Here is a 22,651-nt window from a genome sequence, read left to right as displayed (position 1 = left end):
TTGGGCACATATCCAGGCCGGGGTCTCAGGATCACGTGAGAGTCACCCGGCCCGAATGCCAAGCACGCTTCGTCAACGGAGAATGCGTGCAGGTCCCCTACCCTCTTGATGGAGGCCAATGCAGTCAGAAGCGCTGTCTTCATTGACAGGAAGTTAAGCTCGACTGACTGCAAAGGCTCAAAGGGAGCGCTGCGCAGGGCAGTTAAGACCACTGCGAGGTCCCAAGAGGGTACGAGAGGAGGGCGAGGAGGATTCAGTCTCCTCGCTCCTCTCAGGAACCTGATGATCAGGTCATGCTTCCCCACAGACTTACCTTCTATCGGGTCAAGATGTGCGGCAATGGCGGCGACATAGACCTTGAGGGTGGAGGGAGACAGCCTTCGCTCCAACCCTTCTTGAAGAAAGGAAAGCAGTACACTGATCGAACATCTCCGGGGGTCTTCTCGGTGAGAAGAGCACCAGTTGACGAAGAGGTTCCACTTCAGCGCATAGACGTGTCTCGTGGACGACGCTCTAGCGGAAGTGATGGTAGCCACCACCGCTGGTGGTAGGGTACTCAAACCTGCCTCGTCCCGTCCAGGAGCCACACGTGGAGGTTCCAAAGATCGGGACGAGGGTGCCACAGGGTGCCCCGTCCCTGAGAAAGGAGGTCCTTCCTCAGAGGAATCGGCCAAGGAGGTGCTGTCGCGAGGAGTATGAGTTCGGAGAACCAGGTCCGGGTGGGCCAGTACGGCGCGACCAGAGTGACCTGCTCCTCGTCCTCCCTGACCTTGCGCAGGAATTGCGCAAGAAGGCTCACTGGGGGAAACGCATATTTGCGGCCCCGCGGCCAGCTGTGCGCCAGTGCATCCGTGCCGAGCGTGCCCTGGGTCAGGGAATAATACAGGGCGCAATGGGTCGAGTCGTGGGAGGCAAACAGATCTATCTGTGCGTCCCCGAACTGGTCCCAAATCAGCTGAACCGACTGGGGATGGAGTCGCCAATCTCCCGGGAGGGGCTGAAGCCGTGAGAGCTCGTTGGCTGCACAGTTCAGGGCTCCGGGGATATAAATGGCACGAAGCGACCTCAGATGCTTCTGACTCCATAAGAGGAGGTGGCGGGCGAGTTGCGACATACGGCGGGAGCGCAGACCACCTTGACGGTTGATGTACGCTACGGTCGCGGTATAGTCTGAACGGACTAGTACATGCTGGCCCCTGAGCACGGCTCGGAAGCGGCGCAGGGCGAGCTGTACAGCCAGCAACTCGAGGCAATTGACGTGCCATAGGCGGTGGGGTCCTGTCCAGGAGCCCGCGGCAGCACGTCAATTGCACATGGCACCCCAGCCCGTGGTAGAGGCATCTGTCGTTACAACAATATGCCGGGAAGCTCGTTCCAGGGGCACTCCGGCCCGTAGAAAACTGAGGTTCGACCACGGGGTGAAGGTCTGACGGCAGGTCGGAGTAACTGGTACTCGGAGAGTGCCGTGTTGCCATGCCCACCTCGGGACTCGGTCGCGAAGCCAAAGCTGAAGCGGTCTCATATGAAGTAACCCGAGCGGTGTTGCCACGGCTGCGGATGCCATATGCCCCAGGAGCCTCTGAAAAAGTTTCAGTGGAACCGCACTCTTGCCCTCGAACTGTCTCAGGCAAGTCAGCAGTGACTGCGCGCGCTCGCTCGTAAGCTGCACGGACATGGCGACCGAGTCGATCTCCATACCGAGAAAAGAGATCCTCTGCACGGGGCAAAGTTTGCTCTTCTCTCAGTTGACCCGAAGGCCCAGACGGGCTACATGGCGGAGCACCAAGTCCCTGTGTTCGCAAAGCTGATCTCGAGAGTGAGCTAGGATTAGCCAGTCGTCGAGATAATTCAGAATGCGAACCCCATGTTCCCGGAGGGGAACAAGGGCTGCCTCGACGACCTTCGTGAAGACGCGAGGAGACAGGGCTAGCCCGAATGGGAGAACTGCGTACTGATATGCCTGCCCCTCGAAAGCAAACCGCAGGAACGGTCTGTGTCGAGGGAGGATGGAGACATGAAAGTAGGCGTCCTTCAGGTCGATCGCTGCAAACCAATCCTGGTGCCGCACACATTCGAAAACGCGTTTGGCGGTGAGCATCTTGAACGGCAGCCTGTGAAGGGAGCGGTTCAGAACGCGCAGGTCCAGGATTGGCCGTAACCCACCGGTTTTCTTCGGGACAATGAAGTACGGGCTGTAGAAGCCGGTCTTCATTTCGGCTGGAGGGACAGTCTCGATCGCACCCTTCGCCAGCAGGGTGGCAACCTCCGCTCTCATGATAGGGGCATTGCCACCGACCATAATGGAGCGGACTCCCCTGAAGCGGGGAGGAGACCGCGCGAACTGAATCGCGTAGCCGAGCCTGATCATTCGTGCGACCCAGCGGGACAGGTTGGGAAGCTCTAGCCAGGCTCCCAAGAACTGTACCAGCGGGGGTCACGCGAACCACAGACTTCCCGTCGGTGGGGCAGCGAGGCGGTATGACTGGCCCGGACGTGGACGGCATAGCGGCCCGGTGTGGGGGCACAGTCATAGACCGCATCCTGACAGAGGAGACCAGGGAAGGACGAACATTCCACGGGGGTCTGCTCTGCCAGGGGTCTGGCGACAGAGGAGGATGAGAGCGGCACGGTCCGGGGACGGCGCGCACTGTCATCCGGCTCTGGGACAGAGGAGGACGAGGGGTGCACGGCCCGGGGGCGGCGCACCATGTCGTCCGAGAACTCTGTGTGCTCAGAGACTGGCGAGTCAATTCTTTGTGGAATAAGGATTCTTCCCCGGCCCTCCACCAGGGAAAGGAGTGGCCCTGCTACCAGCTCCTGGAAAGAACTGAGTCCCATCTCTGAGCAGCCCATCTCAAGAGTGCCGCTTAACCCGGCGTATAGCGGGGGGCGGGGCTGGAGAGGGCTGTGGCGTCCCCCTGCGGCTTCCAGAGCCAGCCCGGGTGAACGGGCGGGGTGGGAGCCGCAGGAGGGCGCCTGCGGCGGTGGGCAGACCAAGGGATCTGCTCGGACGGCGGGGCCGTCGGAGCAGAATAAGCCTCAGTCTGCTCGTGGGCGGTTGAGAACTGTTGGGCAAAGCCCTCAACCGCACCGCCGAAGAGGCCGACCTGGGATATGGGGGTGTCAAGCAGATGGGTCCGCCCGACATCCTGCACATCAGACAGGTTCAGCCACAGAATGGTGAACATCACCTGGCCCAGGGAGCGTACGGCCACTTTCGTCGCTCGGAGAGCAAGGTCAGTGGCGGCGCGCAGCTCATTGAAGAGCACTGGGTCAGTCCCGCCCTCGTGCATGTCCGTGAGCATCCGGGTCTGGTAGACCAGCAGAATGGCCATGGCATGCAGTGAGGCGGCTGCCTGTCCTGTAGCGCTATAGGAATTCGCCACAAGTGTAGACGAAAAATTACAGGCTTTGGACGGGTGCTTAGGATCGCGCCGAGAGGAAGCACTCTGAGGACACAGTAGCATCGCAACAGAGCGTTCAACCGGGGGGACCCCAGTGTACCCATGGGCAGTGGCCCCGTCGAGGGAAGGAAGGGCGGAGGAGATCAACGAGGGATCGCTGGAAGACATGGGGGTCTTCGAGGATTTCGAGATCTCCTGATGCACATCCGGGAAGAAAGGCATTGGAGTGGACGCCGACAGGAGTCAGCGGCCACACCCAAAACCAATCGTCCAGCAGCGAGCGCTCGGACAGGGTGAAAGGTTCCACTCTAGTCCGATGCTCGCAGCGGCCCCGGAAAGCATGGCCGTCATCTCAGGATCTGACTCGACAAATGCCATATGCACACCCGAAAGTGGCAGCACTGTCGAATCTTCACTTCCCGAAGATTCTAGCCCGCCCTGTGATGCTGCGATGGACAACAGATCCGATTCTGGAGCGTCAAGGGAAACCCGCGGGGCATCCGAAAATAGACCCGGGGAATCCCCTGAACACTCGCGGGTTGCGTCACTGAAGAGGGGGGCGTGGTCCACGGACAAACAGTCGGCGGATTTGTTCCACACTCACACCCTCAGGTCACCCTGGCCACCAGCCGAAGTAGCACCTCACGTGGAGAGTGTTAGATCGGGGTGTCGATGAGGGGACTCTCTCTCTAACGAGATCATTGAGTCTCGACCGTAATGACGCGATGGTCACGTTCCCGCGGGGAGAACGTGAGTCATCCACAAACGCTGCTCTAACGTGATCAAGCCCAAGCACGCAGAGCAGAGAATGTGCCCATCAAAATCGGAAATGAGTCGACCGCAACCAGAAATGCACGGGCGAGCCGTCTTTAAAAAGACGTGCCGTGTGCGAGCTCTTTTATGAGAGGAGAAAACAACTCCGCGATGTTGAAGCGAGCAGGGAGAACACACTCATTGGCAGATCACTGCACAGATCAGCAGGCAATGTGAACTCGCTGCAGATCGCCGTCACACCAACACCGGAGAGAGTGGCTCGTCTCGTAGAGTGAAGTCAGAAATGGCTGTGGAGTGAAGAGATGCTCTTGGCTCCGAAGCGAAAACATGCCTATTTGCTGCCAGCGTTCTCCTTAAATGCCCACGAGGTGAGGCGGAGTTACGCTATGCAAATTCCACAGACCCATGGCATTTCTTTGCCATTGGCTCGTTTTTGTATACTCGAAGTCGATAGGCTTTCTAAGCGAAACCCCATTCGTCGTCATCCGACGGAACTCGGAGTGACAACGAAAGGGAACACTAGTTTATGCGGCTGCCCAGAGACGCGGCTCGTCGCACGTGAGGCTGTAGTGTGTGTGTGTGTGTGTGTTAGAAGCGCACAGAATACACTTGAGAGTAATGGTGTGTTCACACCGAACGCGAATAGAGCGTCAAATACGCAAATGATGCGTCTATTCACGTCTTTGCATTGACTTTGTATGTAATCTACTCGCACAAATAATTAAATTCGCTTTCGGTGTGAACAAACCATTAGTAAACACTTGTTCATTAATAAATAATTAAAATATCTCCTTGCTATTGTTTCCACATCCATAATTATTAGGCTACTTTTGCCAGTGCTTTGCGGCAAGCTTCACGTGCTGAGCGCGAGGCAAATATCCCGCCCCCCAGTAGCCTATATTTAATTTAATTCACATTTATTTGTATAGCATTTTTCACAATAGATATCGTTTCAAAGCAGCTTTACAGAAAATGCATGTGTCTAAATTACAATTTAGAGTGATCTGTTATCAGAGGTGACAGTGTAATGCATTTCAATTAATTTTCATTCAGTTTCATTGTTAAACAATGCATTAAGGCAGAAACAATGAGCTCATTGAAGTAAAGAATACATGTTGTTAAATGATTAGGAAACATAGAAAACTTTAGCATTGGTGCTTTTTTACAAACTCAAAATATGAGTGTAAAAAAGTAAACAAACTGAAAAAGAAAAAAAAATTAGGTAATGTTATATTGTTAAAACTGGTTACATAAAATTGGTATCGAAAAAAGTATCGTTCAGGAACCGGTATCGAAGTCAAGGTATCGGTATCGAACATTTTGTTACGATACCCAGCCCTAATGTACTGTATATACATTGGAAACTCTTTGTCCTAAAGGTCTTATTTGGATTTTGATCTCAATAATTTTTTGCAGAATATACATTTTCTCATTATTTAATCTATTTTCTCATTATTTATTTATTTATTTTCTATCATTGTTAAAAATGTCTTTAATTTTTTTTTCATTGGATTTCGTTGATTTATTGGATGATTGGTTAATTCACTGATTGACCATGTTAGGTGTGATTGTTTATCATGATATAAAAGTTGTTGATATTTGTTGTTTTGTCTCAAGATGCACACCAGTAATGTGTTTTTTTCTACACATTTATAAAAGCTACTTAAATGTACTAATTGATCTAAGGCCTAATGCTGGTTTAATCTAAGGCCTGTCTGTGAAACCAGGCCGATATGACTTAAATAAATATAAAACGAACTGCATTTAAGACAAAGTAAAAAGAAAAAGAAAAAGTGTAATTATGAAAAATAATAATGATTGATATACTTCGATTTTTTTAATATATATTTTCAATTATATTTTATTTTTATATTTTCTGTTTTAAATCATTTAAATTTTAGTTGTAGTTTTTTTTGTTGGGTGTTTCGTCATTTTTATCAGTTTGTTTTTTGCAAAGACTGTAAGTTTTAGTTTCTTTAGGTTTAGTTATTTTAGTACTTAAACTAAATAAAAATGAGAAATATTGCCTTATCAACTAGGTGAAATAAAATAAGCAAGTTTTATTTACATTTTATTTTATTTCAGTTAATGTTTATTTATTTTGAAGTAGGCCTAATACATTTTTTTATGGTTATAGTTTTGGTTTAGTTGTAGTTGTAACTGACGTTTAACTGACGATAAAGTTTATATCATAAAGCTCTTCTTTTAAACCCAAATGATAAATAATTATAGATGATGCTATAATTAAAGCAATATCCAGTAATATGATATAACTTTAGTAATGCATCATAAAATGAGATGGAAATGTATTGTTTTATATTTTTGTGTGACATTTCTGGTTGAAACTGGGTGAAACAAGGATAAATAATGAACAGCTGGACACGAGTGTATACAAGCTGGTGCCACGAGGGGGCAAAAGGGGGCATTGTCCACTAAGATCTGATTTGTTTCAATTTGTAACCCCGCCCCCCGAAACGCGATTTTTATCGAGGGGGACACACCGTCTGAAATGCCATGGCCCCTTCAAGAATTATGAAGTTCATGTGTCCTAGCAACAGCTCTAGTCTATAAATCAGGATACACAAACGTCTTTAACTGTAAAGTCTTACCCAGTCTAGGGGAGGTGATGGTGTTTACATTGACTTTTACGTTACATGCCCCCTGATGACACTGCCTGTACGTGGGGGGCTTCAGGACTACTGGGCAGTTGCTGCCATGCCGACCGGTCACTTTGTGCATGCATTGGACCACTCTGGATTGCAAGCCCCGCCCACAGGATGATGAGCACTGCAATGAATCAATGATGACATGACAATAGATTAAAAAAAATATCACATCATAACCTGCTCTGACAGACCTCATTTTACTCACAAAAATGCATAATCAATATTTCAAAACTGTCAATATCATGTTTAAATAATATATTATTGGATAATCAGATTATATTGATAACCAGGAATAAAATTTGATAGCAGTGGTATCATATATTATGATTCTTTAGCTCAAATCATGCCAAAAACTAAATTTTTCAGGCTGGTCAAGCTAGTTTACATGCATATTCAAGAGTAAACAAAGGTGATATTGGCCATTTTAACTGTAAATCAGGTCGGACTTTTATTGAGTGTCACTGTATGATTTCTCCAAAAGATTATTACACGTGGGCCATTTCCTCTGCTTAAAATGTGAAAAAATAAAATGACAAACAATTTAAAAAAAGATACAAAAAAATTAATAAATAAATAAAATATTCCAATGATGTGAGGATACAAACCTTTGAACACTACAAAAAAAAACTAAATATGATAACAGCAGCAGCTGAATAAACCAGTAAACAGTGCAAAAATGCATCCAGAAAACTAAAACAATAACCAAACAATAATTAAAGGGTTAGTTCACCCAAAAATGAAAATTCTGTCAGTAATTACTCACCCTTATGTTGTCCCAACCCTGTAAGACTTTCGTTCATCTACGGAACACAAATTAAGATATTTTTGATTAAATCTGAGAGCTGTCTCACTCCTCCATAGGCTTCTAAAGGATTGAAACTTGCCGGCCCAGAAAAGTTATTAAAGACATCGTTAAAATAGTCCGAGTGACTACAGTGGCTCAATCTTAAGTTTATCAAGTGACGAGAATACTTTTTTTGCGGAAATCAAACAAAAATAACGACTTTATTCCACTATTCATTTCCTTCTGTGTGGGCCTCTGACTTGAGTTCACGTAGTCTAACAGCGCAGCGTTTCTGTATTGTACGTCACACGTAGGCTCACTATTGGCCGACGCTGGTCATGTGTGTGATGCGTGTGACGTACAACCTAGAAGCTTTGCGCAGTTTCACTACGTGAAATCTCAAGGCCCACTGGGAAGGAAATGAGTAGTTGAATAAAGTCGTTATTTTTGTTTGTTTTTTGCGCACAAAAAGTATTCTCGTCGCTTGATAAACTTAAGATTGAGCCACTGTAGTCACTCGGACTATTTTAACGATGTCTTTCATAACTTTTGGGCCGGCCAGTTTCGATCCCTTAAGAAGCCTATGGAGGAGTGATCCAGCTCTCAGATTTAATCAAAAATATCTTAATTCGTGTTCCGAAGATGAACGAAAGTCTTACGGGGTTGGAACAACATGAGGGTGAGTAATTACTGACAGAATGTTCATTTTTGGGTGAACTAACCCTTTAAGGGGAAAAAAGGAAAATATAAAGCATTTTTATACATAGAGTCAAAGGGACAGCTGAGTCTCTGTCTTTGAACTCATGGTACCCTAATGAGCAGTGCTGTCTCCAGGCAGAACCAAAGTTTCCTCTTTTCTGTTCAGAAACAATAACGATTCATAAGCCTGACCTAATTTACATAGTGGCCTGTAAGTGCTCGAAAACTCTCAAACATCTTCAGCTTTCGCTTGACATTTCTACTCGTGGGGAGTTTATAATTACGCTGTTTTCAAGCAAACCACATGCTGTTCAATATAAAAAAATTCAGACATTTTCACAGGCCTCCACATTATTGATAAACTGCATCCTAATTAAATATTGTTGAGTAGAGTTTTATAAATGGATTGGGATTGTGTGAGCCACACTGCAAGACAAAAACTGAAGATGTGAAACAGGCAATAAACAAACCTTTGGCTGCACAAAATTTAAGTTTAATATTAAAGGAGTGTTACAGGTTTAAAACAACTCAAGCTCTATCGACAATATCTGTGGTGTGATGTTGATTACCCAAAACCCTCAACTTGTAAAATAAATAAATTGCACATTAAAAATGGCCAAAATGTTTAATATACAAACATATACAAGATTATGTGAGAATCTGCTCATTGCAAATTGACTGAATTATATTTCCAGAGGAAGGCAACAGGTGGAAAGCTTTCTTCAGTAATGTACTGTTCTGATCCCTGTGAGACAAGGAGGAGTCATAATGTCAGCGTATCCGCCACGATCGTCACACTCACGCAGCTAAGACCCAAAGGAAGCTTTATTTCTCCAATAACACGCCGGCAAAATTAAATCAACGTATCTCTGTGACAATCTAATACATTTTAATAGACTTATAGTTCAACAGGACAGAAACAAATTCAGTTACTTAGTTCATCAATGGCTGAGTAGAGCTGGGAGCAGACGGTATGATGAAATGATAAACACAAAATAAATTGACTTGATTATGGCACAGACAACATCATTGACATCAATAGTCCTCAGGGAACTAAACATATTCAATATATAAAATGGTGCATTTTCAGCCTGGCCTACAATATGCATTTATATATAAATGTTTATTTACACTTGGATTCAAAAGTTTGGGGTCGTTTTTTATTATTATTTTTTTGTGTTTTTTAAAATAATTCTCTTACCGCTCAGCCAGGCTGCATTTATTTGATCAAAAATACAGTAATATTGTGAAATATTAAAATAAAATAAAAATGATATTGTAATATATTTCAAAATGTTATTTATTCCTTTGATGCAAAGCTGAATTTTTGGCATCATTACTCCAGTTTTCAGGGTCACATGATCTTTCAGGTATCATTCTAATATGCGGATTTGCTGCTAAAAAATAATTATTATTATCAATGTTGAAAAAAGTGTGCTGCTTAATATTTTTGTAGAAGCTGTAATAATTTTTTCACAGGTTTTTCTGATGAGAAGAAAGTTCGAATGAGCAGCATTTATTTCAAAAAGTATATTTTGTAACATTATAATAGTCTTTTCTGTCACTTTTGATCAATTTAATGCAACCTTTCTAATTAAAAGTATTTTTTTTCTTTCTTTTTTTATTAAAAAAAATATTACTGACCCCGGACTTTTGAATGAAAGTGTAATTTGCATTAAAATTATGACATACATTTATTTTATTTAATACATTCCAATGTGGAAAATACATTTAGCCAGACTTAAAAGGTCAACTTTTTTGTAACACTTTAATTTCACAGAAATTAGGCACACTGTGATGTCGCCAAGGACCCCCGTTGAAGACCCCTGGACTATAGAATAGGAGCTGTCCACTGCCATGGCTACAGACGACACAAACAAAAAATTGTTTTCCTAAGTGGCAAAAGGTGCATGAAAGCAATACATTTCCCTGCCTCTGAGGGAACCCAAAATCCTTTCGACAGCGCACAATATTTCACATTTTACAAGAGATGAAGGGCTATTGAAAATGAAATCAGCATGAAAGTTTAGCATTGATCTCAGTGTTGCCTGTCGCCAGAGTCTAGTAAATAACTGCAGTTAGGAAAAGTGTGAGTGGAGTGATTTCAGAACGACTCGTCGTTCCCAATACCACGTACTGGGAATTAATGAGAAGAGGAATCTCATGCTCCAACCCAAAAACATCTAATCTGTTAATCAAAGGCGGCTCTGAATCACAGTCTACGTGTCTCTCAAGAGAAGTCCATTTTTGATTTGTGCTCTTAAATATGACAAAGCTCCAGATTACAGTGTGTAAGGAGAACACCCTTACAGATGAATAGGAATACAGAAACTCCAGAAAGCTCAGAGTTCTTCAATAAGACATTTTAAAATGTCAAATTACTGTTACCTATTTAAATGATTTTAGAAAGGCAGCATTACCACAACAGCAGCCTTAAACAATGATTAAATAGCTATTTGGCTTTTGGTTGATGTTAAAGTGAACTGTTGGTTAGCATTTAAAGGCCCACTGAAGTGCCAATTCTTCCAAAACTTTAGTGACGATGCGACACTGCCTCGATTGTGCAAGTGACAATTCCTGTGTTGACTGCAGAGGTGGAAAGTAACTAATTACAAATACTTTCATTACAGTACTTGAGTAGATTTACACTTGAGGTCAGTCTTTATAGAGACCGCCGATCAAACTTCCCAAAGCGATTATTGGCTGATAGCGATCGGTAGTACAATGCTCACCCAAGACTGTGATCCCCAGATTAAACTAGGCCAGAATGAGGGACGATAAATGACGTCTAATACAGGTAACCCTTTCACCTGTGTCACTTTTTGTATTGCCAATGTGTGAACAGCTTGTAATGAAACTTCAAACCGAGACCTTCCCCGACTTCCTAGGTTGTCAATGAAATGTGGTTGGGGGAGGAGGTAGCTTTAAACGGTTGCTAGCGTGTGGTTACACAGTTACATGTTGTTCTGGATGAACACTATCCTGTATATAATTATCATAGGATTGGCAATGGAGAAAAAAGGCAGTAAAATATAAATGAACCATGATGAGCAATACATTTGTTACTGTATTTATTATTCTTTGTTAATAAAAATACAGCTGTTCGTTGTTTGTTCACATAACTTCACAGTGCATTAGGCTAACTAATGTTAACAAATAGAACTTTTAATTGTAATAAGGCTACTAGTAAATAGTGAAATTAACATTACCAAAGATTAATAAATGCTATTTATTTATAAAGATTAAGAAGTGCGGTTTATGAATAGTTAATATTAACTAGTTTGGTGTTATCGATTTGTTATACACCGATTCAGATCTCTTTTGAAGAGACAGATGTAGGACAGATCAGTTATTTTAACCATTCATAAAAGTGAATCGGTTCAAATGAGTCATTAGTTCGCGAATCGGACGTGCCATTAGCTGACACACACGGCAGGCGTTGTGTGATTATCCTAGCAGATAAGGACTAAAGGACATCGCACAAGATTTGTGTCTACACAGAAAACATTTAATCACTGGATAGGTTTTTTGTTTATTCAAAATGTGGTTTATGTCAGCTGAATGTGCGGAACGCTTTTCAGAGAGGATAGGGCAATTTTAGTAGGCTAAAATTCACACCTAGCGGTAATTCAGGAAAAATAATCTCTGAAAATGCTCCACGTGAAACTTTGGTCTTTTGACCTTTTACTATCATATCAATTCTCAATAGATTTTGATTAATATGCGCGATGAAGGGAGAGCAAGGCAGTTTGAATACAGTGAGAGTGCGCGCGCGCGACCGTCTCTCTCTATGCTCGTTATTTCAGCGCCGGCGCCCTGTCACGAGCGCAGCATAACAAAGCGGTAGCTAACGTTAATTGAATCAAGCAAACAACTAGCTGTTGTTTTTGCTCCAAAAAAAGTTTGATTTACCTCGAATTTCACATAAGATTCCTTCACGTTATGAGTTTCCATCAGACTCTCGTGGTCTAGCCAGGTGTCTCATCGATTCTGACGCAAGTGCTAAGGATTCCGATTGGCCAAGAGAAAAAGTACTAAGAATCCGATTGGCCCAGAGAAATGTCAATTATAAGAAGTATCCAATAATGTTTCGCAATTCTAGCCTGCCTGCATGCAGATGAAGGGCAGCCTACCCCCCCCCCCCCCCCCCCCCCCCCCCGAAAAAAAACTCTGCGGTTCTACGCGATTCACATGAATGACCCAATTGACCAAAAAAACGGCGATTATCGCCAAAAAGCGACAAGTTTGCAGGTCTGCATTAATGAGTAATTTTAATTACCTTATCTGTCAACATGATGGCGGTGAATCAGAGCTGGTGCAAATATCAACAATGCTATGATCCGATTCTTTCTTAACTACTGCTTTCTTACTGCTGTCATTTTTGTTGTGTGTTTATTTTGTTATTGAGAGGAAAGCATGCAGCACATATTTACATATTCATCTAAACGTCATTATCAGCAGAGTTTACAGTGTCGGGATGTTTGCAGCAAAGGTATTTTTAACTTTTTCTAAGGGGAAGAATGAAAAATAACTTCGCTGTGTGTATATCGGGGCCTCGAATCACGTTCAGTCTTACGTGTGCACAAGTGCGAGCACCAGCAACAAGTTGCGGGCTACAGTTCACTTAACGACCACCGGTGTCGCTAATAACAAGGGTTTCTGAATTCTACATATAGCCCCTTAAAAAAAGCGCATAGGATATGAAAATTAGAAATGTTAGCTTGACATCTAATAAAAAAAAAAAATGAAGTACTAAAATGACTAAATCTGAAATAAATATAAATTGAAGCTAAATAGAAATTTAGAATGAAAACCGAAAAATATAAAAATAAAAGCTACTTTAAAAAAATTATAAAAATGGCAAATGTTTTCTGAGTTGAACGGAACATGGGAGCATTGTGTAAACACTCTGCCTACACACTGAATCATTGAAAGCTCCTTATCTATTTAAATTAAGACAAATATACTTGAACAGTTGATGTAGTAAAAGAAATAGGAGCAATGATTCAAACAAGAGGAAGCCAGAAACAAACAACAGAGATGACTCAAACAAAACAAAATTAGAGATGAAGATTGTTTATCAAGTTCAACTGAACCTCAAAGCCATGATGCAAGTGTGATGGAACAAACTAATGTAAGCCTCGAGACGATTTTCTATGAACTCAAATACTTCAGAGAAGACAAACAATTATTTACAATTTGACAAAATAAAGAAATACATCAGTAACTTTAGTTGGTAATTAGACCGATGAAACTCGCATTTAAAGGGTCGATACAGGAATTCAAAATGCAAAGGATGTGATTGAGGAACTGTAAATTGTGCAGAAAACTGAAAATTCAAACGCTACTACAAAATATTATAACACTTTTTTTTGTGTATGAGTGAGTGTGTGTGTGTGTGTGTGTGTGTGAAATCAGTGGGGTCCAATGTTGTTCACACATTTTGATGAAAGTACGTAGATAATATATATATTTTTCCATTTGGAGTAACATTTTAATTTGATGTTCCCTGAATTCTGTTATCTGGATGCCCATTAGCATTAGAAAAATATAGCTGACATGATGCACACACAAAGTGCAGCAATATTAACACAAGTGAAGAGCACTCCAAACACAGACTGTTCCTACCTTGTTACAATCTCTCATCCCATTCAGAAATAAAATATGTAATTGTGTCATTTTGTGCCAAAACACACAATGTGCTCCACATAATAGAAAAGGGATGACATTCACAGCCTGGATAAGAGCACAGCAGCCAAAACACTGAAAAAGAGCATGATTTTCCTGGTCGAAATAGGCCATTTCAATTCAGCAGGGACCTTTCAGTCAAGCCGTGTCAGTCATACGAATAAATGCTCATGTGTTAATCAGTCTACCGGCTGTAATATTTTGCCAGTAGTCATTACTTTAAAAAATGTTCTGAACTGTATTGTGAAATCAATGCAGATTAGGTCAACAAATTAAAAACATATCTAAATTTAAAGTGTGGAATGAATATCTGAATAATCTGACATAACTAGAAGGCAAGGCAAGGCAAGGCAAGGCAAGTTTATTTATATAGCACATTTCATACACAATGGTAATTCAAAGTGCTTTACATAGAAGAAATAAAATAATCATAAGAAATAACAATAATTAAAACAGAATAGTGTAAAATAGTGTTAAAAGTGTAATTAGTGACTTTAAGTCTCCCATCAAATGCTGCAACTGTATTATGTAACAGCAAAAACACGTTCTGTGTGAACCGGCCCTAAGAAATATTTGTAAAAGTACGTCACAATGTACTGTTAATATGAAGGAATTTTCTGTATTGTTTTTTTTTTCCACATGAATTTTACCTGTATATTGAATTAGTAATTTCATTGTGTTTTGTTTTAGAGTTGAAGGACATGCCTGAATGCCAGTTAATGGACAAGGTACTGGTCATTTTCTGCCAGGACATTATATGTTTGTTTTTTTCTTACAGTGTATTAAAAATTGTTTTCGTTATGTGAAAAAAGGCTGAAATAAAATATAATTATTAGATGAAGATCTTAAAACTTACAAAACATAGAAATGTTGTCTAAGGCAAGCAAATTTAAATAAAATAGATTTAATTTGAATTAAATTATTTAAACAAACAAAAAAAGAGAAATATAAATAAATTATAGCTAAACAAAAATATTTTTAAAAAAATGACAAAAGCACATAACAAAATTACTAAAACTAAAATGAAAACGTGAAAAAAATAAGAGCTAATTCAAAATATTAATCAAAATAATAAAATCTTAATTTTAAACAATACTAAAATAACCCCTGCAGCAGTGCATTCTGGGAATTCCAGCACAATATTCTCATAGATAGTTAATCTATAAATACAGTATACAAGAGATTGCTGTACTACAGTACACACACATACAACATCACAGTCACGTCCTGTTTACTGTGAGGTCACAGTAGGGCAGTCAGGTCTGACTGTTAACCCAAAGGTTACTGGTTGGATTCCAGTACCGGCAGGAAATGACTGAGGTGCCCTTGAGCTAGGCACCTAACCCCTAATCACTCCCCGGGCGCCAGAGCATAATGTTTGCCCACTGCTCCAGGTGTGTATCACGGTTTGCAGTGTGTCTGTGTGCTCACTACTAACTACTCCTAATGTGTGCATTAACTTGGATGGGTTAAACGCAGAGGACAAATTCCGAGTATGGGTTGCCATACTTGGCCTTCACGTCACTTTCACTTCACTTTCGCAGGATACGGTCGTGGTAGTAATAAATTATAGAACTACTACTGTAAAAATGAGTGAAGTAATATGCAGTAAATTCACACTAAATGTTTTCCAGTGTAGTTCAGTTTCTGGTGTGATAGTAGCTTGTCTTTCACTGGGAAAGCTGCAGATCACTGAAATGAAAAGGAAGAGGTCTACAGAGGGAACATCTGCTCTTTACATAAATACATGACACATGCAGAAATATCAGATGCTTTCTGCACCAACATCTCACTAATGAGAGAATCTATTTTCCTCTCATTCTGCCCCCAAAACGCTACAGCCGGCTTCACAAACAATTTGTGCAGAGCCTTGTATAGTGAACACTGAGAGCCTCTCGACACACGTAAAATAAGCAGTAAACCACAACAGGCCATGCAATGATTTAATCATATTTTTTTAGGCATTGATAAAATGCAAAAGAAACATTTAATGCAAAATTAATCTTCGGCGTGAAGTTGAGATCAGACACGCCTTCACCAAAAATCAATCCCACCATTCGGCCCAACCGCAGACCCTCAGTCTGAAACATAATCCTTATGAGGAACAACCTTCAAACGTCTCAGCAAGCCTCCATTTCAAACAACTTCAACATCTGTGGCCTCTGATGGGGGACGATGGTAAGGTGAAGCTCAGTGGGAAACATAAACCCCAAACAGGAACCTACAACACATCCTGATGCTCCAATTTGTCGTTGAGTCTTGAAAGTCATCCAGGGCAATGTAATATTGCTACAAAAATTAACACAGCTCATGCATCTAAAATGAAACTTTAGATAGCACGAAATGGAAATTACAACTGACTTTACTACCATATTGTGCCATATTTCTGAGTGAAATGGCTAATTGAACATGAAATGGAACTTGATTTCAGTCCTCGGTTGTTAATTGGCTTGTGAAAAGAGAGTGTTGGATATTTGAACAGAGGGTGAACTGAATACGATTGACCGTAGTGCTGCCTCGCATACACTACCAATTAAGTTTGCGGTCAGTACCATTTTTTTAAAGAAATTAATATTTTTATGTAGTAAGGATGCATTAAATTGATCAAAATTGACAGTAAAGACATTTATATTTGAAATAGAAATATTACATTATTATGTTCTTTTGAACTTTCTTTTCAAAGAATCCTAAAAAAGATATATCAGTGTCCACAAAAATGTTAAGCTTTTCAGCATTAGCCAATATTCCACCGTCGGGCCGATCGTTCTTAGAATGGTAAGGAACGGTTACGGTAATTTCCACTTGAGCTTGGTTCGGCACGGCACTTTTACAAACCATTCTCAGCCCGGAAGTGTGCTGGTAGAATGTGTGTAGTGACGTCGCCACTCAGGATTGGTCACTTGTCTGATGCCAGTTTGTCTGAAGCTGGCCAAGCGTACTTTGAGAGAAGAACAAGTTTACGCAAGATAATAATAAACAACCATAAGGCGGTCACCATTTACATCTCATATCGTCTGTAAACTCTTGCGTTACTAAGGTAACGACTGACGCATTTGTATTACATTCCAAAGGGCTACGTTATCAACCCCACAGTGGAAAATGAAACCGGCCGGGCCAGTTCGGCACGGGAGAGAACGGTTAAGGAATAAGAACCGATGGTTTGGTTCGATGGTAAAAAAGCAGCTATTGATAATAAGCAATGATCTTGAGCAGCAAATCAATTTTGCTGAAAGATCATGTGACACTGAAGACTGGAGTAATGATGCTGAAAATTCAGCTTGAGCATCACAGGAATAAATTTCTTTTAAAATATATACAATTACAAAAGTTATTTTAAACTGCAATAATATTTATGTAACAATATCACTGTTTTTATTGTATTTTTTATCAAATAAATGCAGATTGCATGTAATGTACACCATTGGCATCGTGTGTGCATATCAGAGGAATAGCAAGTTATGACATTTTTAATTAAATAGGTATAAGGTAAAAACGCATATAAAAATGTACAAGTGTAAACTTCATAAAACTACTATGATGTAGATTTAGCTTCTTGTTTTTTAATATTGCAGAGTTTATCAAGTTCTGTTATATTACTGTACCTGTCTGCCATTTTGAATGATATCAGAAACAGTTTATTTGCTTTTCTCCTTCACCTAAACCTGAATGTCCAAAGATAATTTAATTCCCTATTTATCTCCAATAAACAACATAAATAAACAAACTTGATAGCAAATGTAACTGACGGTGTAGCTTTGATGTTGTATCTTGTCAATGCTTTACATCGTGAAAACATGCATTCAATGGAATCCATGGTCCCCGGTGCCTCAAATTAATCAAAAATCTGTAAAGTCAAATAAAAGCAAAACACTTGCTGCCATTCCAGTGTTTGACCCTGATAATTGCTGCTTGAAGCAATTACATTTCTTGTTATATTTTATTTTATAAAATGCATAAATTTGCACCTAGAATCTGGTTGATCAATTTGCAGCAATTCTTGCCATGCTAAAATACAGGACACAAAACACCTGTGCACTAATAGTAGACTATTACTATTACCCGTAGTTTACATTTCATCTTCTGGTGTAAACAGCGTTATATTGATCATCGACGACCCTATATCAACATTGGCTAAGGAAAAATATAAATTGGATGAGCATTTTTCCCAAATGTCCTACGACAAAAGTTTACTTCCACCCTGTGCACTTGAGCCATAAGCAGCCGCACTATGATAATGGTGTGTCTGCACTGAGATGGCGAGAGCTCATTACTGAGGAACGCCAACCTCAGGAGAAAGAAGGAACAAGACAGATGCTGCTTTAAAGGCATGATGCCGACCCTGGGCCGTAGCAGTCAGCTCCACTGGGGCTGACGCAAGGTAACCAGTGACAGCCCAAATGCATCACATGTGACAATGCAACAAACACTGATTCAGCTGAAGATCTCTGTACACATGCAGAATGCGTTATGAAGAGGAATACTTCGGGTTCAGCACAAGTTAAACTCAACTGAAAGCATTTGTAGAAAAATGCTGATTACCATATATATTTTCATTTATCCCTAATTTTTGTTTAAAAAAAGCAATGATGTGCTTATAATGGAAGTAAATGGGGACAGTTTTTGGAGTATTTAATCGCAGAAATGTGAAGCTTATGTTTCTAGATGTCTCCGCTAAAACGTGTGCATTATTTGAGCTGCAAAACTGCTTTTTTTTTAGTGTACTAGGTTTCTTGGCTTTGTGTTGTCATGGCGAAGACGTTGTTAATTTGGATACATCTTTACACAGAAGTGGCTATTAAGTGATTTTTTGTGACAGCAATGCTGCATTGTCAGCATCATTGCTCCAGTCTTCAGTGTCACATGATCCTTTCAGAAATCCTTTTAATATGTGGATTTGCTACTCAAGAAACATTTCTTATTATTATCAACATTGAAAACAGTTGTGCTGCTTAATGATTTTGTGGAAATCATGATGTGCTTTTTTCAGGATTTTTTGATGAATAGAAAGTTTTTCATTTAGAAATATTTTGTAACATTATACATGTTTTTACTGTCACTTTTAAAACGTTTAATGCATCCTTGGTGAGTAAAAGTATACATTTCTTTAAAAAACTCTTACTGACCCAGACTTTTAAAATTTCACTTCTATATCTGACTGTTTGCTGACCCTACCTTAGACCATTCACCGGTTTTCCACTCGTAACATTTGGATTGATCCTCACACATCTCCTCCTCTGTGGGACGAGACACGGGATCACAGAGACCCTGAGGATTGGTGCAGGTCACTGTCCGCTTTCTGCTGCCGCGACCACATTCCGAGGAACACTGGGACAAACGAAGACAAGGAGAATTCAGCGAGTCAGAGTATAACATGAGGAAAATAAGAGAGCAATTGGGTGCAAAGAAGGATGGAGATAAATTAAGACATAAGCAAGAGATGGGAAGAGTGCTGGTCATTAAAACAGACATCCTGTGGAGTCTCACTAACGCTTCTCTCCACTGACTGAATCCACTCTAATGAAGTGCTTACAATATCAACAACATGAAAATCTGAAATGAAATGCAGAGGCTGAAAAACGACCACAGTGCCCTCCATAGGCCAGGACAAAGCCCCACAGACACAAGCACATTTCAGGTGACCTCAGAAAACATTTAAGTCCAATGGTACAGGATGTGTCTCATAAAAGGGGCTTTATATGTGCTCATTCTAACATCATACAGAGCCATTCATACAGAATGTGTTTCTGAATTCTATAGCACAGCTTTTCTATTGTTATTCTAAGTAAACATGCGCTAGATGGACGTTTTTGACCATTGTGTTCCTGCCTCACATCTTTAGCTGCATTCTAAAAACGCAGCACACAAATGCTGAAAGAAACCAAGGCTAGCAGTGAATCCGGGTGATTCCTTTAATGAGACATGTTTTAACCAGAAATTCCGTCGTCTCAGACTAATATTGCAGGAGTACATGTAAAGGTAAGTACAAACATTTTCTCAATGTTTATAGTTAAAAAATTCTAAACACAAATTCAATATTTATACTGACATACTTGATAGAAAAAGGAAGAGCCATTTTAATGTTTTTTCCATTCACTGTAAAAAAAATATTCATAGCAACATTTACATTACTTCAACTCATAAAAATAATTTAAGCAATTTCAACTTTCTTTAATAAGTTATTTGAGATTCAACTTGATTTTTTGAAATATTTGTAAAAAATAAATAAAAATGGAGTTTTAAATTTAATATAATTTAAGTTGAAATGACTTGTACAGGCAATTTGCTTATACTTAATTTAAAGCAGCAACATGTGACGGCCATGCATAGTTGGGTGTTTTGCTGTGTGGTGTTGGGCAGTTCACTGTTTCCCTTTTGTCTTTGAAGGTATCAGCGCCAGATTGGGAGCACCTGCGCTAGATGCTGTGGGAAGATAAATACTCCGGCCCTTTGAATCTCTCGCTCTCTCTGATCTGGTCTCACTCCTGCCAGCAGCGCATCTTTGTTTCGTTGTTGATTATATTATGTTCTGTTACCTTTATTTTTCAACACTCAACTTTGCAATAGTCACTCATCCACATTTACACCACTGATGTCACTGACCAACACGCGCTACTTGCTGTTACTTATTAGTTTTATTGTTTAAGTTATTACAATAAATGTTTACTTTTAGCAATCTTTCGCGTCCTCTTTGAATTTGTCATGGCCTTTGAGCCGGGTTATGACAAACATAACTTAAGTTTGTGGAATTTTTTTGTGGAAAGTTGCTGTTTGCTGTTTTGAAACTTTGAACTTGAAACTGTGCTGAGTTTTATTTTTTCTTGGTAATTTGGTGTGTAGTTTTCATACTGTATGCTTTTCCCACCCTGTTTTATAAAGGGCCACCCACATTTCTGAACATTTCACCCACTTAAACATTTCTTTATAAGTGAAAGGGCCTCTTAAAATATGTTTAAACGGTAGATCAAATGTATTTCACAAAAGTAAGAGCACAATCCTGTTGTCCATGATGTGGTATTTAAATAATTTCTGCTGACTTAAGCTCAAACCTTGGACCATTCGGAGGCCTCCCACACGGTGAGGCAGTGGCGTCCCTCGCAGTGCTGTACGCCAGCTGGTTTGGAGCTGAGACAGTACAGGTCTCTGGTGGGAATGTATGTGCCATTTTGCAGCTGATACACGCAGCCAACTTCCCTCTGCTGCAAGCCTTTACCGCAGGTTACTGAACACTGCGTCCAAGCGCCAGTGACCCACCTGAGAGGGACAGAAAAGGTAGAGAAGACACTGATACACTGTCACTGATACAAGTACTTAAAGTCAATGTGTGAAGCCATTTGCAACCCTGTACAACCCTTTACACATTACTTCTGTAATGTGACGAATAATACCACCCACACCATACGCTACAATTTACCAACTCCTTTAATCAGGAAACATAATAAAATATAGATGTTTTAAGTATCAGTTTGCAGTATGACTGAATATAACAGATGATTATCTTTATTGTCACATAAGTGGTCATGAAATGAACTTGTGATTTATGTGCAGAAAATCTCAACAGATGAAAAAGAGAATAAAAACAGAGCTGTATTTATAAACTGCTTAAACGACACAATGAAAGATGACAGCGAGACATCTGGAAACCTACAGTAAGCTGTTCTGTCCAACACTCAATTAGATCTCATTCTTACAAGCACCAAAACCAATTTTGCAGTTATAGACAGAAAAAGAGGTGTGCAATTACTTTTCTAAGTGACACTTACATCTGGTGAACAATAAAAAAGGAGTGGGGGAAAAACGCCACATGTGCCATATCTAGAGATCAGAATGGACCAAGAAGCATCCACATAGCAACCACTGAGAATTTCTTTAAATATATTTTTACATGATTTAAATACTGAATTAAGATCCATTTACATCAAGAGCGATAACTATAACCATAACCCATAACTCGCAGTCCACAACAAAACTGTAACAATAGCGGCATAGAGGAATAATATTGTTGGAATCACTGTTTTTCCAGCTCATAAACAATAAAAATATTGAAATTTATACCCTGAAGCACGAGCTTAGAATAAACATAATATTATCGTCCGTTGGTGTGGATGCTTTTATAGTTATCGTTATATTTATCATTCTTGGTGTGAACAGGCCTGTACTGTTAGATCAAGAAAAATGTATAAATTAAGTTATAATTCTGTAAGCATGATATTTATCTCCTGTTCACTCAAGTGAACCAGCATTTTCTGCATTGAATTAACAACTTCACATCAATATTTTTCATTCCATCTCCTCTAAAGTGTGTAATGTGAGGCAAATTTGCCTCTTAAAAGAATCAGAGCAATCTGATTTTTATCACACATTATATTTCTATTTAATTATGACACTACTGCAAGCTAGCATGATCTGAAGTATGGGTAAAAAAAACAAACAATAATCTGCAATTGACATTTAAAAGATTCAATTGCATCAAAAGAAAAGGTCAAACTTGTAATAAACTGACCAGAGAGAGAGAGAGAGAGAGAGAGAGAGAGAGAGAGAGAGAGAGAGAGAGAGAGAGAGAGAGAGAGAGAGAGAGAGAGAGAGAGAGAGAGAGAGAGAGAGAGAGAGAGAGAGAGAGAGAGAGAGAGAGAGAGAGA

At 40.8% G+C, this 22,651-nt stretch overlaps 1 protein-coding gene across 2 annotated transcripts in view; it reads right to left on the bottom strand.

Annotated features, from left to right (window-relative positions):
- adamts17 (ADAM metallopeptidase with thrombospondin type 1 motif, 17) overlaps window positions 1-22,651 on the bottom strand; it is a 155,096-nt gene that overhangs the window by 3,953 nt on the left and 128,492 nt on the right. For both annotated transcript variants that reach the window (XM_056239563.1, XM_056239564.1), the window contains 3 exons: window positions 21,062-21,266; window positions 19,188-19,340; window positions 6,788-6,965 (listed from right to left, as the gene is read on the bottom strand). In XM_056239563.1, coding sequence (XP_056095538.1) covers window positions 6,788-6,965; window positions 19,188-19,340; window positions 21,062-21,266 — 536 coding nt within the window. The remainder of the gene's footprint in view (window positions 1-6,787; window positions 6,966-19,187; window positions 19,341-21,061; window positions 21,267-22,651) is intronic.

The sequence above is a fragment of the Rhinichthys klamathensis genome, unplaced genomic scaffold, assembly GCF_029890125.1.
Source record: "Rhinichthys klamathensis goyatoka isolate OS25496 unplaced genomic scaffold, OSU_Roscu_1.1 h1tg000567l_1, whole genome shotgun sequence".
In the NCBI taxonomy this organism is placed as follows: Eukaryota; Metazoa; Chordata; class Actinopteri; order Cypriniformes; family Leuciscidae; genus Rhinichthys; species Rhinichthys klamathensis.
This window is presented reverse-complemented; position numbering and strand designations above follow the sequence as displayed.